Source organism: Phalaenopsis equestris, unplaced genomic scaffold, assembly GCF_001263595.1.
Source record: "Phalaenopsis equestris unplaced genomic scaffold, ASM126359v1 Scaffold000202, whole genome shotgun sequence".
NCBI lineage: Eukaryota > Viridiplantae > Streptophyta > Magnoliopsida > Asparagales > Orchidaceae > Phalaenopsis > Phalaenopsis equestris.
In genome coordinates, this window is record NW_018164644.1 from 4,306,786 (window position 1) to 4,317,060 (window position 10,275).

General features: G+C 33.9%; 1 protein-coding gene across 1 annotated transcript; it reads left to right on the forward strand.

Moving 5' to 3' along the window:
* The first annotated feature begins 6,418 nt into the window (after window positions 1–6,418).
* On the forward strand, window positions 6,419–7,452 carry LOC110022791 (cytochrome P450 71D8-like). The gene has a single exon (XM_020721898.1). The coding sequence runs from the start codon at window positions 6,480–6,482 to the stop codon at window positions 7,434–7,436; it is 957 nt and encodes a 318-aa protein (XP_020577557.1). The 5' UTR covers window positions 6,419–6,479; the 3' UTR covers window positions 7,437–7,452.
* Window positions 7,453–10,275: the final 2,823 nt, after the last annotated feature.

A 10,275-nucleotide genomic window follows, 5' to 3' on the forward strand; every position in this document is an offset into this window, starting at 1 on the left:
GTCAAATCTGGAGAGTTCATAGACGAATCGAGTGTCTTAGTGAGATGAATCCAACTAGTATAAGATTACTCAATTCTAAGATCTTTAGGCTCTATTTGATCGATGGAAGGCTTCATGACCGTCTGATCAAAGTGATTTATAATCCTGCATTAATTTCACCCAGAGCTCTACAAAGGAAGCCCCACCTCTTCCAACAGTGGTCGACCATTGCCGACCACTGTGGACCACTTCAGCCGCCATCAACAACCGCTAACCATCGTCAACCATTGGGGACTACTAACCTTCGCCAACCACTGTTGACAACTTCAGTCGCCTTCAATCATCGCACACTACCATCGACTGTCGTCGACCACCACGGACCAAGTTCGACCACCACGGACCAAGTTCGACCACCACGGACCAAGTTCGACCACCACGGACCAAGTTCGACCACCACGGACCAAGTTCGACCACCACTTATCAGTCATCAGTTCCTGGCAACAATTTATTCACACGTCAATGTTGTAACTTGTGAAATTTTATAATCTTTTCCCTCATGTGGGAGAAGTGTTTGTTTTAATCAACTTATAGTAGATTTTTACAATTGAGTCAGACCTCAATTTTTTCCCTTTACAGGTTTTCCATGTAAAAAACTTTTGGTATCTACATTGATTGTTTTATTTTATTTGAGTATATGCTAAATCTTCGAGCAATGCTAATACAATAATTCATTACTCCACCACCACAAATTTTCTAGCACGCATCAAGTATAACATTACTCCAAGAGTTTTAACATGAGAAAACTTGGAGAGAGAAAAAGTCAACTTCTAGCATGAAATAACGCCATTTTTTTATTCCAGAGCAAACACTGTTGATACACAATGTAAAGAGAGATGCATGTGTTAAGAATAATCATTATATTCTAGCTATGACTGTCGTAACTAGTCGTTGTCAGTGGCTGGAAGTTAACGAGCGAACAATTAGAACTACAAATTAATAAGTATGTGAATAATTTGACACCTCTATAAACTCTGAAACTAACAATACCACTTTTAAATAGTAAAAGAACTATTTTCGCACCTTGCTCAAAAGGACACCGCCTTTGTAACTTTTAAAAAGTGAAATACATCCCATCATGCACATGTAACATGACATATATGTAAAAAAATTAAAGTCTAGCTCTAACATATATGAATGCATAAAACTAAGTGGTATATATATGCAAATCTTTCTCAGATTAATAAATCTTTCTTTGAATTTCCTCCTTAGACTGACAAGTCTTGCTTTGCCGTTTGTTTTTGGCACCCTCACTAAATTTGACTCATGTTTTTTTTATTTTCTTGAACTTTCCCTCCTCATAGGTCGTTTTCTTGAACAATCTTTAGGTTCCTTCAAGGCGCCGCTAAGGTTAGTTCAATTGAGGAGCGGGTCAAACCTAAATATCTTCACATTATAAATAAAATGTATATAATATTATTGTATACGTAATTCCAATGCATAAAATTCCACAAATAATAATTTTTCATAAGCACAAGTTCTTGAGGTTTATTAAGAAAGCTGGTTTCTTTTTCTAATTTCTTAGGTTCGATAGTTCTTTTTCTAATGAGGTTTTGATTCAAAATAATTAAATAATAATATTTATTTATATCCTTTTTACATTACTTTTTTATACATTTTAAAAAGCTGAATTTTATTATTTTTAAAAATTATTGGGGTGATAAAATTATAAAATATATATATATATAAATTTAAGTGTTATATATGTAAATATATAGAATTTGGGTGGTACTTATGTAATAAACCTCAAAGCCGGAATCTCACTTCTCATCATTATAAATTGCTTAGGAAAAATGGGCTGTGCGAATGTGAAGAACCTAGACTGAGTTCAATAAAAATAATTAGTTTTTTTAATTATATTAGAACAACTTAATTATGGTGAATCTAAAGATGTCGGAAAACACATCCAAGAAATGAAATGTTATGTTAGGAAGTGATTAGAAGAGAGAGAGGGAATGGTAATAGACATAAAAAAGAGAGTGTCTTATTCATGATATAAACCCGTGTTTATAGACTTATATCTCAAAATTAAAAAAATGCTTATTAACACCCTCATTATCAACTTTTTAGGATGTTTTTTGTTAATTGCAAAGTTATTTGAATATAATAAGACCTGGGGCCGTTTAGCTCGATGAGGGTTGTAGATCGCTGGAGAAACATTGATTTGATCGGTATATAGTCCGAGAGAGTGCTCCCCATCAATCGTCCTAAAGGCTAATTACCGTCTTGCACGAGTTTCTCCTGGCACCTCTTGTCGATCATTCAGACAAGGTGTCTCCTTCGCCAATATTCCCTCGAAAGTCGAAAACAATCATTGAAGGCTATGCTCAATAGTCCAGCATTCATTTGCTTTGAGATTTATGTTGATATATTTTTACATGTACAGATTAATTATATTTTTAGTTCATGAGAAGTTTAAATTAAATTATATTCAAGCAAACGAGTTTAAATCAAGCCGAACACAAATAGGTCATTCATGAGCTATTTCGAACACGAAGAAAATAATAATAATGATAAACGAGCCGGTCACTAACAATCATTGGGCTTGCTTAAGCTCGGCTCATTTACACCTCTAATTCGCAACATAAGAATATGTGAGCACAGTAGATTAAGGGTGTCTAAAATTGACCCAAAACACCAACTCGACCCAAAAAAATTTAGGTTCTGGTAACTTTCATGTTGGGCTTGAGTTAAATATCCTAACCCATTAAAAATTTTGGGTAGGGTTCAGGTAGATCTGTTAACCCAAAAATGGCCCGTAAACTCTAAATTGACTTGAAAATTAACCCGCCAACCTGAATTGATCCGAAATTAGCTCGAAATATCCTAACCTAACAACCCGTGTTTTGCTCGTTTGCTTAGCGAGCATAACACAAGTTGTTCATAAATAAAGAGTTATTCTGACAACCCTAATTACTCAACCGTATGATGTGAAGAGATGGGACGAGATTTAACTCTTATTATTTGTATTAAAACATCATTTAAATATAATTTAGTATTTTTTTATTCTATTTTTTAATTAATAATTTTAATTGATTATATATTTTTTGTAACCATGTATTAAATTTAATTTTTTTTAAAATACTACTGAGTATATATGAGAGAGAGAGAGAGAGAGACCCAAAATGAGCCGATACTAACGAACAAATTTTTGTTATTGTTCAACTCGTTTATATATCCAGCTTGTTAACTTAACGAAAGAATCAAACACGAGTTTCTTAACGAGCAAATCACAAACTGTTCGTGAACAACGAGCCATTTTGACAGCCCTAAAAACTGTTCGTGAACAACGAGCCATTTTGACAACCCTAATTGTTCCTGGGCTATTGCTATGTGCATTGAATTATATATAGTTTTTGCTAACTTTTATTTAAAAAAAATAGAGGCATTTACATACAAACCTCACAATTCCTACATATTTACATATCTAACTCCTAAACATTCATTTACACTCAATAACACTTAAATCCTTAATATCACATCAAAAATATCACTTTCACTACGGTTTTAAAATTAAAATACAAATTTGCATAAATATATTTATGACACCAAGATGTAACAAAAATCAAACTTTAGATGTTAGATATGCAAATACACATAGGAATCGTGTGGTATACAGGTACCCATATACCATATGTAAAAACCATCTGTCACAGCATTAATTAATTAGATGGAATTTAGGCAGCCCCCCACGCAAAATGCGAGGGAGTATTCAATAAAAAGTTCTTCAGCGCGTAGCTACCCCAAACATGCAATGGAGGTAGGCAAGCTCATGGGCTGCCGGCTGCCGCCGTCGCCAAGGACTCGGGAAAACATTTTCTCTCTCTTCTTGCATTGCTCAAATCACCCACAAAAGATGTATAAAGATAGGCTCCCTTATTTAACAATATATATATAGATATATATATGTAACACGTGGTGGTGATTTGAAAAGCCACCAGTAGAAATTTAGACGTGTTGGACTGAAGTGATTCCTCAGTTTAATGGACTTTTCGGTCAACATAGAAGCCTTCTAGAAAACCTAGGGAGTTCTCAGTCTCAGATAATGTCACTGATATAGACAACGAATTAGTTAAATTAAAGCTAAGCGAAGATGATTCAATAAGTAGAATGGCAAAATGAGTCAGAATGAATTTCAAGGAGATCTTACCAACTAAGAGGCAGAAAAGTACAACCACGAGGGGGCACAGAGAGAATGCCCAAAATCTTATTAGTGGAAGGAATTAATTGAACAATTGTAGTTCCTTTAGATCGGGACCTGAAACTGACCAAATGCAGACTGTTCGAACCAAAGACTAAGATAGGATGATAGATGGCTTCAACCCAACTCTAGCACCAGCACTCTTAGCCATCTCATAAGGTGTCATGGCACCCACGTACCACTTAACTGGTGCCAAGGCACCAGTTTAATTGTGCCAAGGTGCCACCACCTCTCGTATCTTGGAGCTTGGGGCTTGGATTGTAAGGTGTTTTTTTTTTTTAAACTCATTTAGAGCAGCAAGATTAGGAGAACAAAATAATGAAAATGGTTTTAGATAAAGTGAGCCTCATATCAAGAAATTGATGTTAAAATGTGGTCCCAGTCTAGGAGAGAGAAAATTGAGATTTTTGATAAATTTTCAGATGATCATAAAATGGTGGATTTTGATGTTCTCAACTTAATTTGATCATATTTTGAGTTTGGAGTTGATTTGAGTTCATTTCGACGGTAAAATCCTAAAAATTGTCCAAATTTTTTTACTTTTTGTCCAAATTATCGCAGGTTAGATGAGCCCTCAAAACGGAGTCCGATTTGGGTGCAAAGTGGCTCATTTGATTTTGACGATCCAGACACATTCTTGAAGTCTATTTTGCAAAATGACACTCTGAAGAAAATTTTTTATGTGGGATGAATTTTCATGCACGAAAGCTCACCAAGTAAAATTCCACATTAAAAGTTCTCCGATAATCGTCGAAATTTATTTCATGCTACTCATACGTTGATAATGAAATACAAGTTCACTCATAACATGAAATTTCATTCACTACAATGACTTGTGGAGAAAACAATAATTTCATATCATAAAAATGATAATTTCATAATATTCTCTCACCAAGCTACATTTTGGTTCAATTTTTAGATCTGATTAAAGTTAATTATATTCAATTTTCACTTTGCAGTTTTTAATTCAGGTATATTTTAAATATTTGAGGTGAATGATGAGTTGACAAAAAAGTGAGGTTAATATATGATTCATTAGTAATTGAGAACTCCTTCAAATTCTTAGGAAAATGTTAAGTTGGTTGGTATTGAAGTACACATAGAGCTTTTAAGGCATGATGGACTTAAGCCTTTCTTAAACATTTCGTTCGTGATAGAAAGATTGATAGTAGGTGTATCTTCATAAAAAAATACTCAAATATTTAATAACATGGTGATGAAGGCTAAAGAACAAAATCAATAGTGAAGTAAGTGATTAAGAAAATACTAAGAGCAACATAGAGGCTTTGGAGTTCATAGTCACTAATGACTCAACACCATAAAAGTGGTTCAACTTCTTAAATTGGTGATTTCTTATTGGAGACTATATGAATGAGTCCATCTAGAGTAGCATGGGTATTATACTTCACTTCTGGGTGTTTGAGAAAAATTAGTGGTTGTTAATGTGGAGAAGGAAATGGGATCATTAGTTATGAGTTGTACAAGTGGATTGACATCTAAATGAAATGATCATTATGCCCATCATACTATTGAATATATTGTTAAATAATTTAGAATTAACCATCCACGATTCGTTCCAATATATTGTGATAAACAAGTTGCTATTCACATCACTAAAAATCCTATTTTTGTAAAATGGATCAAAAATATAAAAATTCATTCTTAATTTGCTTGGAAAAAAAAAAGGTTGGTCATCATGCTCCTTCCTACCTAATATCAAGTGTAGCTGTCTGATTCAAATTCCATACAACTTGAGAGAGAATAAATCTAGAGTCCATAAAAATCAGATGCTTTAAGATTAGTTATTATAACTGAGTTATTAATATTTTTATTTTCTTTTTTATTATTATATTTTAAATTTAAATACATCCATCATATATCAGTCCATACAAACACAGCAATCAAATCAATGAAATAAAACACATACTTTGCCATTACATCAAATATTTAAATAAAATTTTCCGTTTGCAAGAAAATTTGAGTGCAAAAATTTAAATTTAATGTAGAAAATCCATTATCATTATTTCAATAACAGTTTATTAATTTTATAACTAAAATACGTAATACATAAAATATATCTACTTCATGACATGCGCATGCGCTTGGCCAGAAAAAAGACTAGTTAATTAATACATGAGCTCTATAAATATGACTGCAAAAGCCCTCTTTTCCATTAAACCGACAAAAATTCAATTGAGAAGCTCACCACGTAATCCTAAATCTTCTTTAGCAATTTCTTATCATGGAAACCCTACAGTACTTCTCCGTCCTCCTCCCTCTCATCACCTCCATCTTCCTCGCCCTCATCATGATCAAAACCCTAAAATCCCAAATAACCAAACGTAAATCTCACAATAACCTCCCTCCAGGCCCCCGCAAATTCCCCATCATCGGCAACCTACACAACCTGGGAGGCGAACATCCTCACCGCCGCCTTGCCACCCTCTCCAAAACCTACGGCCCCATCTTCTACCTAAAGCTCGGGGAAATAGACTCCGTAGTCATCACCTCCCCAACCCTCGCCGCAGAGACCATGAAAACCCACGACCTCAACCTTGCCTCCCGGTCTCAGTTCCTGGCCACCAAAATCATTCTCTATAACGGCGGCGATCTGGTTTTCGCTCCTCACGGAAAGCTCTGGGCTCAGCTTCGTAAGATATGCACGGTTGAGCTCTTCAGCGGCAAACGCGTGAAGTCATTTGTGTCCATAATGGAAGACGTGGGTCATAATATGGTGGAGAAGATTCGCAAGGGAACGCCGGCCGGAGCGGCGGTGAATATTTCCGAGCTGCTGTTGGCGGTGGCGAATACGACGGTTTCGAGGACAGCATTTGGGAGGGATTGCGAGCAGAGCGACAGGCTTTTTACGGCGGTGTTGAAGTCGTTTAAGTATATGTCTGGGTTTGATTTGGCTGATCTGTATCCGTCGTTGAGTTTTCTGATCGCGGGGATAACTGGATTGAGGCAAAGGTCGGAGAAAGTGCGCGGGGATTTTGACGTGATTTTGAATGAGATATTGGAGGCGCATTTGGAGAAGGCTAAGGGTGAAGAAGATGATGCGGAGGAGGATCTTGTGGACGTGATGCTCAGATTGAAGAAGAGTGGGGAGCTGGAGGACTTCATTACCATGGATAACATCAAGGCAGTCATAGTGGTATGTTCATCTTATTTATTTATTTCTACCTCTAAACATTATTAAAAAAATAGTCAAGTGCCACGGGAGCACTCAAAATTCATCATAGGCTTCATAATTAATATGAGTTTAACAAATTTTCATAATTTTATTTATTTAAAGTGACAAATCTTCCTCATTCGTACCATGGACGGCAATAGCTTATTATTATTATTAATATTATAAATTGAGAAAAAATAAAATTAAAAAAAAAAAAAAACTTAGCCCATGCAAAGTCAATTTATTTAAAGCTATCCGAAAGCTATTTCAAAATGATCAACAATTTTTTTCTTATTTATTTGTAAAATGGATAAAAATCGATCGCACGTACTATACAGTTGTCTTGACAAAGGCACCTAATATCTAACTTCGTCGACTGAAAATTAATATTTAGTGGATTAAGTTTATTCGACATCACACATATAATAATTAATTAAAATAAATATTGTAGTTTAGATTTTGTCTTATGTGGTTCATAGTAGCTCGGGTAAGAGTTCAAAAGCTTCTGCTATTTATAAAACCAATCATAATCATGGTGATATTTTTTGTTTACTTACACGAAGATATTTGATTTTTCAAAGAAGCTAGTCGTTATCGTAATGGCTGGCAAAATGGAGTCAAAATTGGCGAGCATATGCTGTTATAAATAAAAACAAGTAGGCACTCAGCAAACCTCTAGCTTCTATTGGCAGTAACAAATGACTTGACCCTTAGATACCCCACAGACAAATCTCCATCATTCGATATAAATCTTGAGGCCTGACAAAGATCTCAAAGCAATCTTTTGAACAATAAATGTTTAAACTTTGATTAAAAGTCATCCAGCACTATGATTTCAATGAGCTTATAGTCAAACTGATAGACTCGGCGAGATGGATATAATGGTACTAACATTGTTCCGGTCTGAACGAAATCAAGCCCCAAACAAGCTATTGAATCACTTTTGATAGCTTTTTGGACAGAATTGGAATGTCAAACCGACGTAGAAACTGAAGAGTTTATAATCGAAGAGTGTTTCAACCACATGAATCCAACGAGCTCATGCTTGCTCAATTGCAACATCATTAAGACATTCAAATATCCATCAAACGTCATTTCATCGAAGAAAACTTTTAAACATTCCGATCAAAGTGGCTCATATTATTGCATTAATTGCACTCAGAACAATATAAATATTAGATTTAATGTAAAATTGACATAGGAGAAATCAAATATAAGATTTTGGGAGATTTAATGGAGTGGCTCAATTAGCCAATGAACAAAGTTTCATCATGCTCAAAATTGGGCTTACATAATATATCAACAGTAATGTGAGCTTAAACTCAAGTTCACACTTCTATTAGCTTGTTTTGTGTGCTCGTCAACAAACCGATCTCCTACAAGCTTGTGAGATAGCTTATTTATGACTTGCATCCTTGATTGTGGTACTCATATTCTATCCCACCTTAACTTCATCATCTCAATTGCATATTAGAAAATTCTCAACGACATAAAAATATTATGCCTTAGCTTATTATATTTTTTCCAGCACACCAAAAAAAAAAAAAAAAAAAAAAAAACCAAATTTTTCAATTTTTTATGCTAAAAAAACCAAAGAAATGAAAAAAAACTATAGGACTCAACACAGTCCAAATAATCCACTGAAAAATTCAATATATAGAGATCCTCTTTTCTCTAAAATTGAGAGTTTTTTATGCTAAGAAAACCAAAGAAATGAAAAAAAAAACTATAGGACTTAACAAAGTCAAAATAATCCACTGAAAAATTTAATATATAGAGATCCTCTTTTCTCTAAAATTGAGAGTAGGATTACAAAAATCAATAATCACGACAATATATTAATAATTTGACTACTATATAGCTATAGTTGGCTACAACAACAACAATTAGTGTTTATATCAGTTGTAGTACACTATAGATGTCATAGTTGATGGTTATAATAAATGTAGTCGAACTATAGCAATTATAGTTGGTGGCTATAACATATATAAATATATCGTTGACAAGAGTAATTGTTGATGGTAGTCTATAATGGTTGTTGGTCATTCCTTGCACTTCTTTTCAAGGGTTATTTTTCAATTATCTGTTCGTTGCTCTCTTCTTTTATTTTCTTATTTGAAAACGAGGGTTTATTTTTAGTTTTTTGAAGGGGTATTCTATTAAATTTGGCAGCCTCAAAAAACATTCTATTAGAAAGTTTGTGTTAATTCATCTAATCATGGGTCATTTTTTCAACATTTAAGTATCTTAATGACCTTTAAATTAAATGATCTTGGACTCATCAGTTCTCTCTCATCAATCTGCTCGATTCGATTGGATGCTGACAAAATTTAATAATTATTTAGCATTCCAATTAATGCTCAAAGGCTTCCAATTACACTTTTAATTCTTGATTTGAGTATATTAGGACTCGGACTGTAACACATATTGTCATTAGGCTCTCGTATTATCAAGATGCTCAGTCTAAATATTAGTTTCTTGAAATATATAGCTTGAATGATATTAAATTTGAATATGAAATATTTATTATCTAACATGCACTGATATTTGTGCATGATCATACAAATTTCTTGGTGATCACATGATTCACATATCATTCTTTTTTACATGTCACTTGAATATATTTAAATGATGGTCCGCTGCTTACGTTTCAACTTATCTTGGTCTGTCAATTTTCTAAGCAAACATGTCATGCCGAATTAAATGGGTGCTCCATAAGTTCAGTTTTGCCGAATTATTATAAGGCTGTTTTGAATTTTCATGAAAACAAGTAAAAAAGAAATTTCATGTGAAGACACTTTATTTCACATAAGCTTCAACAAAATATTTTGAGAACCATTTATAATCTAAATAAAAAATTGATTAT